This window comes from Poecile atricapillus, chromosome 1, assembly GCF_030490865.1.
Source record: "Poecile atricapillus isolate bPoeAtr1 chromosome 1, bPoeAtr1.hap1, whole genome shotgun sequence".
NCBI lineage: Eukaryota > Metazoa > Chordata > Aves > Passeriformes > Paridae > Poecile > Poecile atricapillus.
In genome coordinates this window covers 146,646,874-146,669,781 of record NC_081249.1, presented here as the reverse complement: position 1 = coordinate 146,669,781, position 22,908 = coordinate 146,646,874, and the positions used below count along the sequence as shown (strand labels likewise).

The 22,908-nt window shown below is 38.1% G+C and overlaps 1 protein-coding gene across 9 annotated transcripts in view; it reads left to right on the top strand.

Annotated features, from left to right (window-relative positions):
- Window positions 1–22,391, top strand: part of PCNX1 (pecanex 1) — an 89,073-nt gene extending 66,682 nt beyond the window's left edge. For all 9 annotated transcript variants that reach the window (XM_058850377.1, XM_058850300.1, XM_058850125.1 and 6 more), the window contains 12 exons: window positions 510–568; window positions 1,343–1,558; window positions 1,946–2,199; window positions 3,153–3,383; window positions 4,655–4,755; window positions 5,965–6,115; window positions 7,798–8,028; window positions 8,412–8,686; window positions 10,370–10,611; window positions 11,677–12,113; window positions 13,474–13,614; window positions 16,995–22,391. In XM_058850377.1, the coding sequence (XP_058706360.1) occupies window positions 510–568; window positions 1,343–1,558; window positions 1,946–2,199; window positions 3,153–3,383; window positions 4,655–4,755; window positions 5,965–6,115; window positions 7,798–8,028; window positions 8,412–8,686; window positions 10,370–10,611; window positions 11,677–12,113; window positions 13,474–13,614; window positions 16,995–17,135 (2,479 nt within the window). In that variant the 3' untranslated portion in view covers window positions 17,136–22,391. The remainder of the gene's footprint in view (window positions 1–509; window positions 569–1,342; window positions 1,559–1,945; window positions 2,200–3,152; window positions 3,384–4,654; window positions 4,756–5,964; window positions 6,116–7,797; window positions 8,029–8,411; window positions 8,687–10,369; window positions 10,612–11,676; window positions 12,114–13,473; window positions 13,615–16,994) is intronic.
- The last annotated feature ends 517 nt before the right edge of the window (window positions 22,392–22,908 follow it).

The following is a 22,908-nucleotide window of genomic DNA, read 5'->3' as shown; positions in this document are numbered from 1 at the left end:
GGTATTGTGAAGTACAATTTTAATCAAAAAGAGAGTTTATGTATAAAAAGATTTTGGGGAGCATTTCATAGCTGTATTTTACCTGTGTTAGTTACTGTTTTGCTCACAGCAAAACTGGCTAAACTTAATACAAAAATCTTTCAAAGTATGTATTTTGTTGTTCAAGGTGGGATCAGTAGTAGAATCTTCAAGTCAGATTAGTTTCTTTTTGTTTTGTTTGTTTCTTGCTTGTTTTCTTTCTCTGAAACTCCCTATTGCTGGTAGTGTATCAGATCTATAAAATATTGTATAAACAGCATAGGGCAAGTTGAATGGATATATAAAATAAATATATATAAAATACTTTTACATATGAGAAGAGCAGCAAATATGCATCTAAAATTATTTTAAAAAAACTTTTTGAAACTATTTCATTCAGAATATTTAACACTATATTAGTAGTTTCTTTCCTTAGACATTCTTACAGTAATATATTTTGTATTAATTATGCTTTATTTTATTATTTTCAGCACAAAACGTGTGGATCATTCAAATACTAGACTGGCTTCACAGCTGGATCGGAATCCAGGTAGCTCTCCTAGTTGGATTTTGGTAGTTGGTTTGGAGTTTTTTGGGGGTTACTTTGGTGAGGGGGAGGGGGGCATTTGGGATGTGGGTTTCTTTCTTTTTTTTTTCAGGGGTGAAATTTTTTATTGTGCCTTTTTTTTTTCAAATGTGAATGGCTGTCGTTGAATTTTTATAGGATTCATGATCAGTTTGCTCTCTGATCTTGTCCAACCATGCCCAACATCTCTGTTGCTTTGTCTGCTGTTAGTTTTTCTTCCATCATCTCTTGCTTTATTCTTTAGGCTCTCCCATAAGTTTTTTGATTTCACTCTTAGGTTTGTGTTACTGCTTTACTTTTTTTATATAATTGTAGCAGGCATTAAAGTGTTTTGCTTTTTATTCTTGAATAATTTAAAAAGTGCTGAGTATTATTTGAGGGTGTCTCAATATCATGGTAATGACCAGTACAACAGACATCACTGAGATATGTCTGTGCTCATTCACTTTTGCACTTCATTATCTTGAATAGGTTGATGGGAGATGCACGAGTGGAACTGAAGGAATAATATGGAAAATGGAGGAGTGACTAAGAAAAAATTCGGTTCAAAATACAAATGTCACTTGACATTCCTTTGGAGTAGTTGTCCCCTAAAAAAGGGGAAGTGGGGGATAGAGTATGACCTTGAAACAGCATTGTGATCAAGAAAAAGATAGGATTCAATGTGAAGTAATAATTGACATTCGAGCTTGATGTTTTTCTGCAGTTTCAGATAACCTAAATCCAATCTTCCTGCAGGTTCAGATGATAACAACCTGAATTCTATCTTCTATGAGCATTTAACCCGTTCCCTTCAGCACAGCTTATGTGGAGACTTGTTGTTGGGTCGCTGGGGAAACTACAGTACTGGGGACTGCTTCATCCTAGCCTCTGACTACCTCAATGCACTAGTACACCTTATAGAGATAGGAAATGGCTTGGTCACCTTCCAGCTGAGGGGGCTTGAATTCAGAGGTGAGTGTCTTAGATGTCCCTAGCTGCCTGCACTAAAAAGTAGGCTTCTGCTTTGGAAACTGAAATAATTTTCAGTTTTATCCTGTTAATAAATTGCTTTGAAAATGGGCTTCAGGGAGTCTCAAAGCTCCTGTCACTTGATGCTAAGTCCCTCTTTCCATTTTAGTTGCAACATGGCTGCTTGTCAGAGAAACGTAACTAAAATGGGATCCTAGAGTGATAAATTAAGATATCTAAATCTTTGGTGTTTGTTGGCAGATAGTTCACTTAGTGTTAAAATAATTTAATTTGAAATAGGTTGAATTTTAGTCTTCCAAACACAAGTTTACATTAAACCAATCATATAAAGCATTCAACTCTTTCTTCTTTTCTCTGCTTTCTCCTAAGGAACTTACTGTCAGCAACGAGAAGTAGAGGCCATCACTGAAGGTGTAGAGGAAGATGAAGGGTTTTGTTGCTGTGAACCAGGCCACCTTCCTCACATGCTTTCCTTTAATGCTGCCTTTGGGCAGCGTTGGCTGGCTTGGGAAGTGCTTGTAACAAAGTATGTTCTGGAAGGTTACAGCATCACTGACAACAGTGCAGCTTCCATGCTTCAAGTCTTTGATCTCCGGAAAATTCTCACCACTTACTACGTGAAGGTGTGGCTTGGCTCAGTGCAGCCCGTGGGGGGAGGCCAGCTGGGCTGCACCTGGGAACTGCTCAGTGTCTTGAGCTCATACTGTCTCTCACATGAGGATCATAGGATGAGGTGGTAATTACAGATGTACGAAGAGGAGGAAGGAGTTTGTTGTACTGATGGTGACTCAGTGCTCTGGTGCATGAGCAAGACAATGACCCTGCACTCCAGATTACAGAGAGGACACCTCCTAGCTGAAGCTGGAATCAAAACTTTAAAACTGTTACCCAGATACAGTAGCTGTGTTGTAAATGAAAAGTTGGTTAGTGTGTTTCTTTAGAGAAAGCTGAGCTGCTTTGGTGTTCCTAAGCTGTCCAAAACCATCTTTGGTTCTTAAAAAAGAAACAAGCCCTCTCCTCCAGTTTTAAAATGACTGTAGGCCTCAGATCCTTTTGGGTAATCATTGTACTAATTGAGATCTTTCATAAACTATCCTCTTTCTGAGAGCTGAAAATTTTCAGGTTAAAATATTTCCAAGATACTTACTCACACATGCACACAAGTTGTGTTCCCTAGCACAGGTGTCTTAAACTGTTTTGTGTTTTGTTTTCTTTTTAATTTAGAGTTCTTTAGAAATTTGGTATCTAACCCTCCATGTTAACTAAATAAAAAATTTTATGTATTTCTTTTCCGCAAAAATTACAGTGAGGATCCTATCCCATCCTTTTTTTCCTTTCCTTACTCCTTTAGTGTAGGCCTCAGAAATCCTGACAGTCTTTGAAAAATACTCCTATACACCACCTGTATAGTGTTTTCTGTGCAAATCTGTTGGACCTGTGAGCTATATAAAATGATGTATGTAATTTTCATTAATTTTCACAAAAATAATGCAAATAAGTTGAAACAATTGAGATTGCTGACCAGGATTTTTTTAATTACAATGTTGACTCATAGTTTTAACTGCTACTGTTTCAGGGAATCATCTATTATGTCACAACATCCCCCAAGCTAGAGGAATGGCTAGCTAACGAGACAATGCAGGAAGGACTGCGGCTGTGCACAGACCGCAATTATGTGGATGTAGACCCAACATTTAACCCCAATATTGATGAGGATTATGACCACCGTCTGGCAGGGATCTCACGGGAGAGCTTCTGTATGATATATTTGAACTGGATAGAATATTGCTGCTCTCGAAGAGAGAAGGTAAGTATGTGAGGAAAGCCCTTCACTGTTCTAGGATGCTGTCACTTTTTTTTCCTGTTGGTTTAACAGATAGGTTTAATGCTGATTTTTTTTTTTTTTTGAGGTGTAAATTTAATAGATTCTGTAAGTAGTGTATTGTTTAACCAATTCATTAATTAATTTTTTTTGCCAGCTCAAATCAGCCAGTTGAATCTTAGACATTTATCTACATGCAGAAGGGTATGTCTGCAGAACTGATGTTTTGTACGTAGATATCAGTATTCACAAATCAACCCTAACTAAACACCAAAACAAAAATCCTTGAAACCTAAGATACTGTTTCCAGCTTATCAGACTCACTCCTTTCTCAGTCTTCACATTACAGCATTCCTTTGGACCATTGGAATTGTTGGCTTGTGAAAACAATCATACATTATTCAACCTTTTATTCTTTTCACAATCATTCCACCTTTTGAATAGGAGCATTAGTATGTTTGTAGATGAATGCCTTGACATTTTACTGTTTATAACAAATAACTGTGTCAAATTAGTGTTTGAGAATAAGGAGAAAGTGATTGAGATTAAAGGGACACTAAATTGGAATTTATGTGTTTGAGGGATCCAAGACTTAAGGGTTAAGTTTTGCTTTGGAGGTAAAAGATCAGTTAAAGCCCATTTTAACAGGGGTAAGACTTAGGACCAACAAAAGCTAAAGAAAATTATTTCCCTCCAAGAAATGAACATGAAATATTTTGTACATGTATTGAAAATCAGGTTTAATCACTTAATTGAATGATGCCATTTGCTAGGGCATTATATACCCGAGCTATACTACTGGCTTTGAACTGAGGGCTAGTCTCTGTTAGCTAACCCCTTGACTAAAGCCGTAGACCAGGGAAGTTGTCAGGTAAATCAGGCTTACATATTCCTAACCAGTGATAATTCACTGTATTCAATGAAAATACTTTTGTCTAAACGCCATAATTAGCAAATCAGCAGTGTGCCTGCAAGATACACACCATAGGAAACGTAGCATGCATATGTTTAGCTTACAGTTTGTCTTATTGCAAATCATGTGTGTTTACCTTTACAAGTATTTTTAGGTACTTGTAAAACTCTTGCTCAGACGTTGAATAAGAATTGGTTTATTTAGGAGTGACTGCTGTGGTAGGTACATACACACACTTGAAACTGCTGTGTTTGCTCTTTTTACTCCTCCTGGCAGAATCTTCCTTTTCAGTAACCATTTCTTTAATCCATTCACCTATTATTTTTTCTTTTGTTATTACAAGCCACTGGATTCAAGTAAAGACTCACCCCTAGTGACATTGTGTTATGGACTGTGTGTTCTGGGGCGGAGAGCATTGGGAACAGCTTCACATCATATGTCTAGGTAATAAAATGTTGCTGCTGTAAGCTTTCTATCTTCAAAATCCCTCTGAGTTCTTAGATTAGTTTTAGATGAGTATCTTTTCATAGAAGAAATAGATAATTAACATCATCTTTCCTTAAACTGGGCAGATTTGCTGTGTAACTTGTCTTCATTACAACAGCCAGTGAAATGTACCTGAAGAAAAGCAAATGGGGGAGAACTTGCAGCTAAACATATAGTTTTATTGAACTAATTCAAGATGGGAGTTCTGGTATGGGTAAGGACTGGTTTTAACCAGTTTAGAACTGATTGAGTTGTAAAAGTAAGCTCCATTTCCTGCACCAGCTAGATGTCCTATATGGAAATAAGGGGAACAAGAGGAAAATTTCTTAAAATGAAAAACTGATATGTCTTGGTGGATGTTAGATGAGACCATTGTAATAAGTTTCACAGTTTATCAGGCTCTGTGGGAAGCAATTGTATTTTATAAAAATCTTTAGTTCAATTCTGTTGTCATATGGCAACTTTCTTGCAGACTGACAGCCTCAATTTTAGAAAGTGAGTGTAAAATACAGCTATAACATTCAGGAAATCACAAAGTGATGTCTTTAAAAATAAGCATAATTGGGTATGGAAGCTCTTGGTCAGCTGGATGCTGACTATAAAACCTGTTCTACTTCAATTTCAGGGCAACTGTTGAGTAATTCTTCTAAGTACCAGCCAATTGCATCTTGAAGGTCATTTCTAGAGTTGCAAGAGTCATCAGAGCATATTTGGTTTTTCACTCTTAAGTTAGCTTAGTAATTGAAAACAGTGCCTTTTAAGCATGAAAATATGACAAGATTTTTATTTTGTACTAAAGCATGGACAACTGAAGTTTCATACCCTCTTTAACTGGTCAGTTGTGTTACATACCCTGAAAAGTTTTGCCTTCAAAAATCTTCAGAATTAAATCAGGCACTCCTTATGATATTTGTTTGCTTTAGTCCACGTAAATAGTTTGTTGCTTGTATAGTTTGTTCATTACCTGTTCAGTGCGGGTAGACATCTGATGAATCAAATTTTTTTACACACACATCTTTTCCCTGTCTTATCCTGTAGCTTACCTTGATAGAGAGGAATTGTGTGCCTTTCTGTGCAGCTCAGTAGTTTCTTTTCAGTGATAACTGTGGATATGTTTGTACTTCTGTTAATATTTGGGCTGTTTTCATATTTTTCCCCCCTCAACAGTAACCTGGAATCCTTCTTGTATGGTCTGCATGCCCTATTTAAGGGTGACTTCCGTATATCTTCAATTAGAGATGAATGGATCTTTGCTGACATGGAATTACTGAGGAAAGTAGTGGTCCCTGGAATACGGATGTCACTGAAGCTACATCAAGTGAGAGATGACACAGAAGGATGTGTCCAGTTTTTTATTTCTGTACATTTGTTCTTTTAAAAATTAGTGGCTGGGAGAAAGGAAAAAGAGGATGAGAATAAAAGGACTGTGATAGAAATAGACAACTGAAAATAAGGGAGTATCATGTCTTGTCCTTTGATTTATTACAGCTTTTGTGGAAGGTGATACAGAGGAGCAGGGAATGCTGTTTATGCTCAGAGCTTGAAAATTACATTAACTGTAGATCAGAGAACATGTCAAGCCCTATTTCATACCTACTAGAGATTTCCCTTATGAACAGCTTCCCTGATATTTTCCCTCTCTTTTCCCTCCCTACACATATGTAATTGGTTTAAAAGGTTATGCATTCAAAGCTGCATAGTCCTCTCCTCCAGTGGGAGTTGCTTTTCTTGTTCTTTTTACTTTGAAGTATTGTAATCACAGGTTTCAGGTGAGAATGAGAAGGTTGCTTTTCCATAAGCTGAAATTAGAGTTTGTCTTTGTAGTGAAGTGCAGGTGAAGATGAAGGGTCTCAAATCCTGTCCAGCACATGTATTAACTCAGCGAGTACAAGAAAACATGTGCTTAGTGATAAGCACTCTATAAGGGAGGAGAAATGTTGGTGCTCAGGAAAGATATATTGCTTGAAAATCATAATAAGTAAACAAATCCTAGTTGCAGTTTAAAAATTATTATTAAAGTTTCTTTTTTTTTTTTGCCTTCATTGCAGTCTGGAGTCCCCCAAAACTAGCAGTGATTGAATTAACTCACTCATGTAACACAAACTCTCTGAATTTAGGAGAATGTGTGTGTTAGGAGTACATGTAGCAAAGCAGAATAAGTACCAAATCATTGTTGAAACCAGCAGAAGTACCACTTTAACAGCTCTCTGAGTGTTCTCAGAGGGTTATTGTGCAGAATGGGTTTGATTGAAGTCAGAGAATGAAAAGTGAGAAAAAAACAGATCACACTAACTATGAAAAAATGAAAGTTCTGAACATTGTTCTGTTAGTCTATGAAAGCTGATTTTATTCACTTGTAGTGCATGTACATAGGCTTCAGTCAGTGTGGAAATTTAGCTGTTAACCACAATCTTTTTTTAACCTGAAAGTAACGTTACCCAATACTGAATTGAATTTGCAGGTTTTGTGTTTTTATCTGTCCGGCAGTAATGTAAGTTGTCTTGATAGTATCTGATGCTTCAAAAGTTTGTCATCAAGTATTAATGTGAACAATATTCATTTTAATAGTGAATATTGGGGTTTTTCTTATTACTATTTTCATATAGTACAGTCACAGTGAATAATCAGTGCTTTAAGTGTGTTTTATAATTGGAAGCTTATAAGAAGAGAAGGCAAAACTGAAAAGCTTCTGCCAACAGTATAGATATGAATCTAGTGTAAAATTCACCTAGAAATGTACTTGAATCAGTGATAGGCAGGTCCTACTAATAATTTTGGTTTTAAGTTAAAAAAGAAGTAAACGCCAACAAACAGAACCAATCTGTTGTAAAAAGTCATCTTTAACAGTGTTCTAAAGTAGATATTTGATACTTTTGATAGCTAACTTTGTGTAATGCACTGATCATTTCAAAAGTTTGAGGTGTGAAATGTTCTATTTTTATATGTAGTTACATCTGAAATATTAATCATACCTTATTGAACATGTATTACTTGAAACAGGATCACTTCACTTCTCCAGATGAATATGATGATCCTTCTGTCCTTTATGAAGCTATAACAACTCACGAAGAAAATCTAGTTATAGCACACGAAGGGGACCCTGCTTGGCGGAGTGCAGTTCTTTCCAATTCTCCGTCCCTTCTTGCTCTGCGTCACGTGATGGATGATGGCACCAATGAATATAAAATCATTATGCTCAATAAGCGCTATCTCAGTTTCAGGGTCATTAAGGTGAGCTTTGTGTACATTTTACAATGTGACAGCAAGTTGGGGTGTATTTTAATAACTATACCAAACTGCTGCCTCAACTGAAATATTTACTGTTTTGCTATTAATCAGGCTGGTTCATCTCATACAGTGCAAGTATTGTGTCAGAAAATCAATTCCTCCTCACTTAGAATGAGATGAGAAATAACATTTTGAGATTTGTTTATCCCTCACTATTGCAGCCTGTGAAAGTTCCTAAGTTCAGCCTGTAAAAGAACTGCATATGAATGCTGGCAGTTCTGTAGTGCAATAGTGCATGTGCTCACAAAGGCTTTGGTATAACACAAGTCACCACTTGCTCTCGTTGCTTCACTTTCTGACACAGCCTCTCTTCTTGGCTTTTGCAGGTCAATAAGGAGTGTGTACGTGGCCTGTGGGCAGGACAACAGCAGGAGCTTGTCTTCCTGCGTAATCGTAATCCAGAACGTGGAAGTATCCAAAATGCTAAACAAGCTCTGAGGAACATGATCAACTCCTCTTGTGACCAGCCAATTGGATACCCAATTTATGTCTCTCCTTTGACTACTTCCTATTCAGATAGTCATGAACAGCTAAAGGACATTCTTGGGGGAGCCATCAGCTTAGGAAACATCAGAAACTTCATAGTGTCTACATGGCACAGGTGAGCTGAGGAAATGGGTTCTTATTAGTATGTGTTCATGCTCTCATATTCCATTAATTAGTCATGCACAGGCCCAACACAGCATAATTTATAATATTCAGTCACATCAAAATAAATAAATCTTGACTTTTACTTTAGGCACATCAGTAACATATGACAACTGCTTTGGTACAGGGTTTAATCTCCAAGGCTGAGTAATAGACCACAAACTATGTAAATGAGAGCTCAGGGGAAAGAACAAAGTCTAGATGCAGGAACTGCAACATCAGATCTAATGTTAGGTCTGATATTGAGAGACAATGCAATTTCTGTACTGTTTCTCAGTATGATGGCTTCTGCAGTCCATAATGCCATCTTTACAGAATCAGGACTGTCTGGTAGGGTTCCTGTCTGATAGATATTTAGCATGAAAGTGCCTATATTAATGTTTTAGGGCAGGCTCATATGTAGTTATGCAAGCTTTAGCTGTTCAGAATCTCACAGGTGCTTATATATTATATAATGATGTATGTTAGTGCCAGAACAAGTAACTGGAATGATACAATTATTTCTCCACGTGACTCCTGGGTAATCCAGTACAAACTCTTGCTGTGCTGTGTTTTATAGGCTGTGAGAACTTTTACTGCACTTCTGGCCCTCAATGGGGCTCCAAAAGTAACAGTGGCAGCTGTGTGGCATTCAGAAATGTGCATTTCTTAATGTGCAGTTCTTAGTAGTTCCAGGGGTTGGTGCCATGGTGTGAACAGTCCTGTAGCTGTTCTGATAGTTGTGTTTATCTTAGATTTCTATAGCATATCAGAACAGAACATGCTGCTTCACCCAGAGTGCCAAAAATACCACATTTACCACAGTCTGTGGTGTTTGTCTCCTACTGCCATCAGCGTGTCCAACTTAATAGAGTAACAGGTAAAAGCATGACACCCAACAAGTATTTGAATCCAAGGTGCTTATGCTTCAGGATTCTGGTCCTGGGACAAAAAAAAAAAAAAAAATTGGAAAGGAGTGCTCAGTGTACTTGAGTGTGACAGAAAAAAAAAAAAAAAGTAGAAATTTAAGGGAGGAGGAAATGTGCTGTGGTTTTTGTGTCTGTTTGAAGTTTATTAGTGTAAACAATGCGATGAAAAAACTATATGGTTATGTGTACTGGAAAATGGTGGCTAACCTACTGTCTGAATGTTCAGTATGTGCTTCAAACTACTGTGAGGGCATTGCTGAACATAACAGAAAATAAATACATTAAAAATACAACAAACATTCTTTCCTTGCTTGTCTGTGTAGACAAAGCTTTTGCAGCGTAACAGTTACACATGACTACTGTGTTAAGTAGCATGAGTTTTACTAAACTGTTCCAAAATAGCTAGGATGTTCTATAAGCATTTGAGTTGGAATTTTATCACTTCACTGTACTTCAGAGGTGGCATAATTTTAAAAAAGCTAATTTATATGAGCATTTGAGTTGTCATAAATAACTGTTACTGAATGAAGCTGTCATGAAGAAAATTGCAATCTCTTAGAAAGCAGTATTTATATTTGCAAAGCATATTCTGAGCAAATAAAGTCAAGTTTTAACTGATTTTAGAAAGTGCTGTGGATTGTGCTGAGTAAAGCTTGTCATGAAGCACTTCTTAGAATCCTAATGATTAGGAGGTGTGCCTTAATGTATCACTTGCATTATGTTTCCAGACTAAGGAAAGGCTGTGGAGCTGGCTGCAATAGTGGTGGAAATATTGAAGATTCAGATGCTGGAGGTGGAGCTTCTTGCACAAGTAACAATGCAACTATCAATGAGTCACAGAGCAGCATGTCCCAAGGAGGAGGGACTGCAACTACAGGGCAGGGACCTGGAGCAGTACAGCACCCTCCTGTTGCAGCTCATCCCACAACTTTTCCTGCAGCTCATCCACCAACTCATCCCTCCACACTGGGTAAAGTTAAAACAAGGAAACAACTTCATACAAGTTCAGTTCTATAGCCAGAGCAGGCCTTTCAGCTCTTTGGCCTAAGTTAAAGGAAAAAGCAAACAAATGTGACGTGATTTTGTGTTAAGAGCTGTTGGATTCTTCTTAAACTACAGTACAGTTTTATGCAATACAAGGTTCACAAACAGATCTGATAAATAAGGGTGTAGTTGTGCTGACAAAATAGATTAATTAACTTTTTGTAACAGGCTTCTACAAACTGGATCTTTTCATTTCTGTTGTATTGTTTGCAAATGCTAAACTCATCATTTTTTGGGAATGTTTATATTTCTTTTTTGTGCAGTGAAACAAGTTCTTATTTGCACAGTATTCTAGCTGAATCTACCCAAGTGTCCATAGTGATCTGTAGTTAAGGAGGCGAAAAATACTAAAGCTGAGAAAAAGTCTTTCAAACATTGCCTTTACTCACAAAGAAAACACAGATGTGTGTAGCCGAATGAACGTAATTAGATCTATCAGCTGAGGAGAGGTATCTGCAAATATTTAGTATAGGAAAAGGAATTACACCAATGCTCATGAACTGCATTTTCTGTTTTTAACTTTAAGTGTATTAAATTTCAACTTTTTTAAAAGAGCTTTTGTTCTAACAGATTTTTTGACACAAACTTTGAATGTGTAATCAAGCATATTAAGAAAGAATAGTCAGTATCTTGAAACATGGGCATCTGTACCTGTCTTACTGCCTTAAGTATGGTAAACTGAAGTGATAATATTAAGTAAGGAATTGTTAATGCAAAAAGTGCAAGACTGAAGCATTTTTCAAGATACTTGTCTGATAGAGATTGTGAATTGAACAGAATATGAAATTCTGAGATAAAATAAATGTAATGTATTGAAATATTCTGCTATGTGAGATGCAGCAGAGATCTTCTGCAATACATCTGTTTCAGATGATGTTTGTTAGACCAATCACTTTTGTGTATCTGTGCACTAAAACATTTGTGTGTTGGCAGTCTATTGTGTGTGGGAGGCTTTATCGAACTTTCCTGATTCTGTATCTTTTACTTTTAGGCACCAGTCACAGCTCTCACTCTGTGCAGTCCAGCCTTGTCAGACATTCCCCTGCCCGTGCCTCAGTAGCTAGCCATTCATCCTATTGCTACGGCAGCCGTCATTCATCTCTTCGCACATCCACCACAGGCTTTGTGCCTTGCCGGCGCTCTTCCACCAGTCAGATATCCCTTCGTAACCTCCCATCATCCATCCAGTCCCGCCTCTCTATGGTGAACCAAATGGAACCTACTGGCCAGACTGGGGTCAGCGTGCAGCATGGACTGCCCTCTTCTAGCAGCTCCAGCCAAAGCATCCCAGCCTGTAAACAGCATGCCCTTGTGGGCTTTCTAGGGACAGAAGGAGGGAGTAATGCAGCTGAAACTCAGTCAGGTGGCAGTGCAAGCCCTGCAAATCAAATGCAAGCCAAAAAGGATGACGTTATTTACAGAATCCAGGTGAATAGTCTAGAAGAACAACTTATGTTTCCACATGCTTTTATTAGTTGTTCCTTTGTGTGTTGTTGAAATCGCTACTTACAAATACACATTCTGGAATATCTGATGTACAGTTCCTGTGCAGCTGTGTTTGAAGAATTAATGTAAAGGGAAGGTTTTCTGGACAAGTAGCCTTCCTGCATGTTCCTTGTTTATATCGTTTTTATGTTTTGCTGTAGTGCGGCTCTGAGAATGTCAGTGGAACTCAGTTCCACTTCATATTTAGTTTATCTTTTATACATTATAGTAGGTAAAGCTAAACAGCTTCATTTGCAAGGTAGAAAGCTTTTTTTTCTTTGAAGCCGAGTAGATTTTCCACGAAAGTAAGTGTAAAAATACTTGCTTTCACTTTCATATGTATTTATTCTTTGGTTATATCCACTTCAGGGTTTACTGAGCAGCAAATATTTCACTATTGATTGAGTTAATCATGGCAGCCTTACTTGTTCTGTGAAAATCCAGGAATGTGTATTCTTGCTTTCTTAGCTTTTATTAGCCCCACATACATTCTTTGGCATTATACTTGTGGGAGACCTCAGGAAGTGTATTTAAGAGGTTAGATCATAATAAACATGATTTCATTGCTGCTACCACCTCAGTTGAGAGTAATCCTTAGTAAATTGCATCATAGTGGGCAAAATTAAATTAGTTTTTCAGGTCTGTAGCTTTTGTTTTCAGGCAACGACCCTTTTATGAAGCTGTTTACTAATCCTCTGTGTGGGGATGGTAAAATGGATATGTGCCCTTGGATAGTGGACATTATGAAGTTCTCTCTGTCCTTAAATAGGAAGAATTTTTCAGGAGTTTTCTCCTGCTTGCCCTGTGGAAAGGCCAGTTTACTTCAAGACACAGGGTGGGTCTCAACTAACCATGCTAGTAGATAAATACTTCTTCTGCCTAACAATGAATTCCCCAAGTTTCTTAAGATACTCTGTAAGAAGTAATGAGCCGATTTTAACAGCTCATCATCACTTAACTTTTCCCTGCTACTAGACTGTGTGCTACCAGTGCTTTTGTTGTGCCAGCTCCCCAACCCTGCCATGACCTAGTATAACTGAAAGAAGTGGGGAAGGGAACCAGAGCTGTTGCTTCAGTGAACTGGCATATTGTCAGCTGTGTCTGAAACCACAGCATCATTTCCAAATTCAGTGCTGTTTGGGCTTGGAGGGCCTGGACCTCAAGTTTCCAACCTTGAAATTGGTCAGAAATCAATTTCAGTGGGTTGAAGTCAATTACCTGGAATTATGCAAAAGGTTACAGTTTATCTGTTTCTTTTAAATTTTGGCTGAACTAACAGTCAAAACTCAATTCCTGCTTATAGTTAATGGATCCCAGTCAAGTACTGGAAGGGATCAACGTGTCAAAAAGGAAAGAGCTGCAGTGGCCAGATGAGGTGATACGGCTAAAAGCTGGAAGAAACAGCTGGAAAGACTGGAGTCCTCAGGAAGGCATGGAAGGCCATGTAAGTTTTGCTTGGAAATTGACAAGCTAACCTTAAAAAAGGCAGTGTCTTGATTCTGTGGCAGTCTGCTTATGTGTCAATGCAAAGATCGATGTAGGAGATAAGTCAGACCAGCAGCTGTCCTCAAAGTCACTGTTGCTGGAAGAGCAGGTCTAGAATCCTAATTTGAGACAGAGAACTATTTCTGCAACACTGTGCAAAAGATGCAGGATGATGTTTCAAGTATTGTCAGACACCTCTCCTTCCTTGCCTTCTTTCAGCTCGTCATGATCTCTCAGGCATTGCTGTCATTCATCCAACATTCATTTTTCCTTTCTTTAAACTCAATCTCTGAACAAATAAAGATCAATTTACTAACAAGTCCTTAATTGAAAGATTAACAGTATTTGGTTTTAAATTATTCTGATCAAAATAGAGCCAAATAAGATTGTCTTTAGATGTCTTTTTATTATATAATAGATACATGATAGATGTTTCCTTTAAGAAGGGAATCTGTTCTAACCAAAACTTGTGAAAGCCCATGACTTGAAATTCTGTCTCTTCCCTATCTGCAGTTTACAAACATTCACTTCATTGGCTAGAAAACTTATCTCCCAATTTAGGCTCCTTTTAAGAGCAAGAAACCCAGTGTGGTCTTTGAAGCTTTTTGATTTTTACAGAGACGTACCTTTTTTTTTTTAAGATCTTTACGTCTGTAAAGGTGCTCCAGTATTCTTTCAGTGATAGAGGGAAGAGTCACTGACACTGTGTCTGCATTTGTTCATCAATACAACCGTATTTTAATTTGCAATAGATAATTTTTGAAGAAATTTCTTTGCTTACCTCATTTGGAGGCATTATTTATAAATTGCTATTAGGGATAGATTTTGCCATTTGAAACTCCACTTCACTGTGGATATATGTGCAAACTTCAGGTAAGGAGTAGAAATATGCCAGTAACACAGTGTATGCTGTATCTACCTTGCTGTTGCATCTACATGTAGAAAAGGCCCTGTAAACACAATTATTCATGGAAGGAATCTACTAGAGTTGATTAGAACAGTAGGGTTACGTTGTGGGTAACACCTGTGACTAGATACTGTTGTAAGTGTTCCCAGTTATGTTGGGTTTAGACATACTGTTGCAGATCAAGAATGTGGTAAAGATGGTGAATGTAAAGGGTTATGTTGAAACATGTCCTCTTCCCTGGCATTTTTCAGGCTTTAGTGAGTGTTTTCTGAATTGCAGCATGCTGACATGTACAGTGATTGATGCTATAGAAAGATTAAAACAAGAGGATTCAAAGGTCAGAATAAGCTGTTGTTCTGAATGTTTCTCATCTATTTTTGGTACAATATATCGGCAGTTTTTTTTAGAAGAGCATCTTGTAATCTAACAAGAAAGGGGGGAAAGCACCAGATTATCCTGTGTGTGATTAGGAGGAAAGGATTTAACTTGATGACATAGTTTCAACTGCCTGCTTCAGCTGCCTGTGGTTAAACATACTAGTATCAGTAAAGCTCTTAGGACAGTTTTCCCTCTGTGGTCCTGTGCCTGTGGTCCTTTCTGCAAATAGGCAGAAATTATTCTCACCTGCTGAGTTGCTGCTCATTAAGCAGTTTACCTTATGTCTGCTCTCAGTATGAAGTTCAGCACTCAGTAGTTTAAAACTTTGCTGCTACATAGAAAAAAACATTTTTTCTAACTTAGCTTTTTATCTTGCTAAGTATGCAGTGCAATGTGTATAGAAGGCAGAAAGACATTATAAGGTTTCTTCAAGGAAATTACATTTAGTAGTTCTCTTTGGAATGTAACTACTTTTTCCAGGTTTTGAGAGGGTATGCCCAGCATTATCTGTCTATGATGCATGATACTGGGGTGTAGAAGAAGCCTTTTCCTCCAAGAGATTCTTACCACCTCCTGACTACCTAATGACATCATTTTGCATGCACCAAATAAATGCCAGTCATGATAGAAGAGATGGTAAAATGGACTGTGGCAGTATGTCAGTGATGAGTTTTAATCTGTGTACAGCTCTTTGCATATACACAGTTTTCAAGTAGCCATGATATTGACACCTATAGCTATCTCAAAGGCACCAGTGTTAAATTGGACAGCAAGGGTGTTGTACTTGGGACTTCATTGGAGAATGTTTTATTGTGTCTGGGGACAGGATATTCCTGGTCTTATTCCATACAGCAGTGTAAAAATTGTATGGACACAGTTTGAAATCAGATTTGAACAGACACTTATATATCACATCATCGCATCAAAGAGGAACTAAAAATGCTATGCTTCCCTGGCTGAAATGCTTTCCCTGTGTCTATGCAGCATAGATCTCATGCAATGGACAAAACTAAATGTCCTTCACCCCATGTTAAGAGAAATAGCCAGCTGTATATAATGAAGATTAAGTGAATCTTTTGGATTTTATTTTGGAAGATTGTGGCTTTCTAACATTTTTTTTCCCTTTACATCTTTGGGACTCCTGAAAACTTCACTGCTGTGGAATTTGTAAAAATTAGTTTTACTTACTTTGTCTTGAATTAAGGGTTCTTTTACCACAATTGGAAAACTTGAGATAATTTGATTTCTGTGAAACTGATGATACTTATACCCATGTTAATGAGGCATCCTTATGGTTCCTTTGGGGCACCCAGAAGTTAAGGGTGTCTTTTTAAGGGGACAGATGAGTAGAGACATACAAGGTATTAAAAAGGGACCTTCTGGCAGTCAATATCAGGCAGGATCCTTGGAACTAGCAGATCAAACTACTTGAATTCTGTAGATACAAGGGAGTATGGTACAATAATTTGTAGCACTGTTTCTGAATCCCTTCTTCTTTGTAATATTTTTAATTTAAAATTATCTTTGAATAACTTGATTTAGAAGATCAACGTTGAATTCACAGTTCATAGGTAACAAAATCAGGGCAAGAGCTTTAACTTGCAAGAGACAAGTAGTTTACACCTGATTCTTGGTAAACAGTAGTTCTGTGCTGCACATCACTAAGGTATTTTAAGATTATTACAACTAGAGCATCAAAACATCCCAAATCTGTGTGCACTTTTTTCAGTTGCTGCTCACTTTGGATGAACTATTTGATTCTAATTTGGGTAAAGTTGTTTGTTCCTACTCAAATCTAAATCAGACTGGCTGCTCTCATGGTTGTAAAAGACCTAAATGCAATTTTAAGCTGAAGATCTTCAGGAAGACTTCAATGTGCAGCTTATCTGTGGGTATGCTGTCATTGAAAAATGGGCAACTAAGTCAGTATAGCACCTGTATTTTTGCTCCTTTGGCCCTGTAAGGGTCCTGAGTTATCAGCCATAACTTTGATATGACAGCTCTCCCCCTGGAGCTTACCTTTATTATACTTTGTTCTTTTTTTCCCCCCCCAGGTGATTCACCGCTGGGTGCCTTGCAGCAGAGATCCAAGTAGTCGGTCACATATAGATAAAACCATCCTGCTGGTTCAAATTGAAGATAAATATGTTGCTGTTGTTGAAACTGGAGTCCTTGAACTTGGGGCTGAAGTATAAATTTCTTTAGACTGAAACTTCCCCTTCTCCAATGGTTCAGAAGAGAGAAGGGTCCAGAAGAAGCAGCTCCCAGGACACAAAACTTTGGTCCGGTTGTAGGAAAGGACTTGAAACACAGATTTGTCTAAGTCCCTTTCCCGAAATAAACAAGTGTAAGAAATTTTTTTAAGTTGTTAGCTGCTGAAGAAACACTTGCATGAAGGATAGATTTGTTGAGACATATCTTTTGTTTATAAATTTTGTTATGCATTGCGTAATGCTTTAAATCAACAAACTTTTCAGTTCTAAGATCAGAGCACCTCATATTTTTCTAATTGTTTTGCCAAAAATTGCCATGTCTTGTCACAGAGTGCGTGGAATTCATCCACCTTATTTTAATGACATTGACTACAAACCTTCAGTTTGGTGAAACAGTGTAAGGGTTTCAGGTGTGGCAAGAAGAGACTGAACAGATGTATAGATTCTTATTCCTTATGAGCTAAACATTAATGAGAACTGCACTAATTTTTTTACAGCAATGCACTAAAAACAACCCTGAGATTGCTGAGAACATTTATTTATATATATAAATATAAGTATATAAAATACCATTATTTAAATTGCCTTTGGGATTAATCCCCTCCCTCTCCATATACATGTTGATGGTAAGGGCTGTGCCATGGGTTTGGTTCTATGTTCTGTATTTCGTACAAGTGCATTTGCTGCATCCTCTTCACAATAAATGGTAAAATAACAAATGTGTAGAAAAGCACCTGAGTATCCCTGTACTACATCAGACTTTACTGTGGTGGCAGTGGTACCTCAAGCCTGTACAACACGTCTAGCTTTAAAGTGGGCCCCAATATGACTTTCCATCTGTCTTGCCTTCACTAGCCACGCGCTCTTTGCTTCTTTACACCCAGAGCTGGCTGTGTTGTTTCATTGGCTCTTCTCTGGCAAACACGGTGGTTTTAGTGTTGTAGTGGGAGGTGCAGGTCCATGATTACTTCACGGATGCTTGAAGGTTGTTTTTTATTCTATCCAATTTAAAAAGAAAAAACAGCAACAACTCCCCAATCAAAATGAAAAAAGAACCCAACAAAACTTGACTTCTGCTTTTAATGATCTTTTATAGAAGGCACAGCCCTAAACTTGTATCACTTTTACCACCTTGCCTTTTCTTTCCCTTTAGTCTTCATTCTTTTCTATGACTTGAATTTTATTTTCTGTGATTATATATTCTATGTAAGTGTAATTTGAGTATTTATAACTGTGAAGTTGAATTATTCATGTGTTACATATCCTAGGTTTTATTGTATTTTTTTAAAAGTGTGTATTCAGGGAAACAAGTAACTCAGAACTATCATGGGAGTGTGAGAGGGAAACTGGTTTGTTCTTGACTTGCAGTTCCTATGACTCACTTTTCTTAATCCGTAAGAAAGAAATGTACCTGTTGTGATTGTTTCCTGTTTCTGACCTGTAATTATATAGGACTCTGTGGGGAATTTGCCTACAGTTCTAGCTTTTGGGAGCAGCCATCTTCTTCCCAGTCACCTCCACTTTCTTTATATGTGTTGTAACTAGAAGAGACTTCTGATATACCACAGAGGTTATTATAATTAATTCTCTGACATCAGAGAAACATTGTCCATTATGTACCTAATGTGAGAGTGAAATTATATGGGATAAGAAAAAAGGAGGAAACAGCTAGCTAAGAAACACTGGTATTCCAGCTCGTCACTATATGCCATCTAACCATGAAAGGGTAAGTCTGTGTGCCTGGTAGCTACTCCATCCCAGTTACTGCTCCCAGTGAAGGATACTGGGACCTTGCTTGCATCATAGACTATGCAAACTCATCCTTGAAATGCTGTGCATCTAAAAGTTGCATATTACCACTCACTTTATTCGTACACAGTCCCATTTAATCATGGTATAAATGCACAGATCTGCCAGCCTTGAAACTACATGGAGCAGCAAAATTATTTGTCACGTGTATCACACTATGGAGTGGTTGAATTAATCTCCTGTGTATGTGAAAATGTGGTACAGTAGATGAAACTTCTGTAGTGGTCTGGTAACACTGCTGTCAGGAATGAAGAAAATGTGTAAGTCTTGAATTGAAGGCCTTTTAGTTAAGATTTTATTCTATGTCCTTCCCTTCAGGTAAATACCCCTTTAATTAATTAACCTTCCAGGTTTTCTGTATCATTAGGAACATTGCTTCGTTTAAAAGGGAGAAGTTTGTTTGAAAATAAGCCCCTACTTGACATTAATTGCACAGGGTTGTTGCTTTTTACCTTGGACTGAAGCCTTGAGGTAAACAAATGACTGAAAACCAAAATATATAGTTTAGGCTTTTTGCTTTGTTGTTTTTCTTAAGCTGACTGAAACAACTTTCAGTAGGTTAATCTTCATCTCTCGCTGTCTTCGGGGCAAGGTAAGGACAATGTCCATTGCTGGTAAAAGATGTGATAGGAATTAATGGCTTGTTAATGTGGAAATTTTAGTGCGTATGTGTAGCTGCCTGGAATTAGATTGGCAAACAGCAGATAGGGAAATAGAGACTTTTTTTAAGGGCAAAGAGAATTTATTAATATTTCTATTTTTTTATAAAACATAAGGCTTTTGGTGTACTGCTTTCAAGAGATAGATTTTAATGTGGACAGCTAACAGGTTAACACTTGCTTTCAGGTACTCGGCTAACATCTGTCGTGAAGCCGTTCACATAGTGTTCATACCTGTTCCAGATCTGCTCAGCAGAAGCCACCTAGTTGAAATCTCACTCTTCCCTAAGGCTTTGGAATATTAACTCTTTAGTTTTTCCCAAACTCATTAAGATTCATATGATTGTATGTTGGTTTGTACAGAGTTTCTTGTGTTTCCAGTGTGCAAGTTACAAAAATGTGTGTTTTCTTCTAACTCAGAATCACACAGAATTAACTAGGTTGAAGAAGACCCTTCAGATCCTAGAGTCCAACCTGTGGCTGAACAGCACCTTGTCAACTGCGAGACCATGGTACGAAGTGCTACATCCAGTCTTTTCTTAAATACCGCCAGGGGTGGTGACTCCACCACCTCCCTGGGCAGCCCATTCCAATGCCCAATCACTCTTTCTGTGAAGAATTTCTTTGTAATGTCCAGCCTAAATTTCCCTGGCACAGCTTAAGACTGTGTCACTGGTTACCTGGGAGAAGGGACCAATCCCCACCTGGCTACATCCTCCTTTCAGGGAGTTGTGGAGAGTGATAAGGTTTCCCCTGAACCTCCTCTTCTCCAGGCTGCACAACCCCGGCTCCTTCAGCCTCCTCACAGGATTTGTGCTCCAGACCCTTCACCAGCCTCGTTGCCCTTGTCTGGATTCATTTGAGCATCCTGGTGTCCTTCCTAAATTGGAGGGCCCAGAACAGGACACAGCGCTCCAGGTGTGACCTCACCAGTGCTGAGTACAGGGGGACAATCACTGCCCTGGTCCTGCTGGCCACACAGCCCAGGATTCCATTTGCCTTCTTGGCCATGTGGGCACACCTCCCCACAGGGTAGACCTGTCTGTGGAAACCTCTGTTCTAGGTGGAAATTGTTTCAACTTTTGGGTTTTTTTCTTGGCCTTTGTCTTGATCTGTAATATTTTCCAGCTGTTGTAAGGATGGAGAAGATGGGTATTTTCAAGTTAGTCCTGTCAGTCCAAATTGAACCTTACCATAGAGCAGAATTTTTTAGATCTTTCTAGACTTTTATGAAAACCCTTACAGATGTTTGCTTTTCCTCTGTCCCCTTGCATTATGATAGTCTCTTTCCATAAGAACATTCCAGTTAAGCCCTACTGTTGTAGCTTCCAGGTAGATCCCAGTCTATTTTCTTTCTCTCAGATTTCTAAAATATTCTGATTAAAAAAACCAAAAACCTGAAACTGTCTTTGACATCAGTGATGACAGCTAGACTTCTGTGCAACTTGCAGTGGATGATACTAGTGCTGGATTCTGGGGATCTCTCTCATGGTCCAGTATGTGTGAAATAGTTTCAGAGTTTGGGGAAGATGATTGTGATGATTATTTCTTGAGGTAATTCCATGTATGCTGAGTGGTCCTACAGCCACTTTGCCTGGGACATCTGGGCATATTTCTGAGTGATGATGTCAGTTTTCTGGTCAAGAGCACAGTTATCATCAGTCATTCCTCATCCTGTGGCCTCAATGCCTTTGGGAACTGAAGAACTCTCTGAGAAGCCTGGATGACTGGTGAGATGACAGATGAAGACTTGTGGCATAGGTCCATGCCTTTGGCCCTTTGGCAAGAGGCCATAAAGCTTTGTCTGGATTTGGGCAAGAGGGGAGATGCCTTATGATTGATTCAGCTTTCTCTGATAATGCACACACCACCATACGACCTAGGAGAGTGGATAACAAAGACACCACTTTAGAGACCTTTCTCAATTACAGATCTCCATTCACAAAATGGAGCTGGATAGATTGTGTTTCTTACCATTAACAATATTATTCAACTTATATTGGATTTGGGGTTGTACCACCACAGGTTTTATGTACTTAATTTTATTAAGGAATTTTATACCTATTATATAGGCATCTATTCTTTTCTTGTCTGGCTTACTGTTTGACATTCTAATGCAGTACATTCAGTGGCGCTGGACTCTTTCAGAAATTATACTGGTAATTCCTGGTGCCTTAGTAAAAAAGTGGGTACATAACACCTTGGTGGAAGGTAAAGCATGTGACTAGTTTCACCCCAGCATGATATGCATATTTCTAAAAAGGTGATTAAGATGGCTGCCCCAAAAGATTTTGGGAGTATACCTACATCACTTGGTCATGAACATTTGAATATGAGCAATTTTTATGACTTCTGGTATGTACAGTTTGAATAGATAAGCCCAGTACCCTTAGGCCACAACTTTGAAAGATGGCAATCAAATAGCTGGATATGTAACTTCTTACACAGATGCCCCTGAAAGCTTGACAATAGCTGCTGGTTAGGAAATGGAGAGGGGAGTAGAGCATAAATGAGAGGATGGCTTTGGTTTTTAATGGACAATGAAAATATATATTGCCTCTACCAGCAAACAGTTACCTTGCCAGGGATAGGGATATATGTACCTGCGTGTCTGTGAGCGTGTATGTGTCTGCGTGTGTTACTGGAAACAGCCTGTAAATATTGTAGCTGTTTAAAATGGAAAAGGCAGAGAGTTTTTTTGCAACGTGTTGCAGCAAAAGGACAGTATTGACAGTGGAGAAACACTGAGAAATAAAAAAAACTTTTTTCACTTGTTGTCATTTATTGCACGATTACATTCTTAAGATGTCATTCTCACAAATTCCCTGTAAGGGCTGTTTTAAGTTTACTCAAATCATCCTTTAATGAAGGATTCTCTTGTTTAAAAATTGTCTTTTGTAGCTATGCAAAGAATAACCTCAGCTATTCCTGTTTTACTGCCAGCATCATCCCTGTTTCATGCTTTTGCATAAATAAGTGCTACGTGCCCTCATTTAAAATGTTTTGTCTTTGTTAAAGCATTTTCTCTATCAATTATTTCCCTTCTCTTGAATGTTTTTCAAAGCCCTGGACACTCATGTACTGTCTTTGTGCTCAGTAATTTTTCATTTGTCGTACTTTGCTGGGAAATACCTTACCTAGCGTGGTTTAATCAGTCATTTCTAATTTTCTGCCATCCTTGATCTGATAGCCAAGTGCAGCATTGGGTGGTCCTTATGATGACTTTGCTTACATGAAATGCTTTTTGATACAGTGATACTAGTTGAAAAATACTCAGCTGCTGTCTG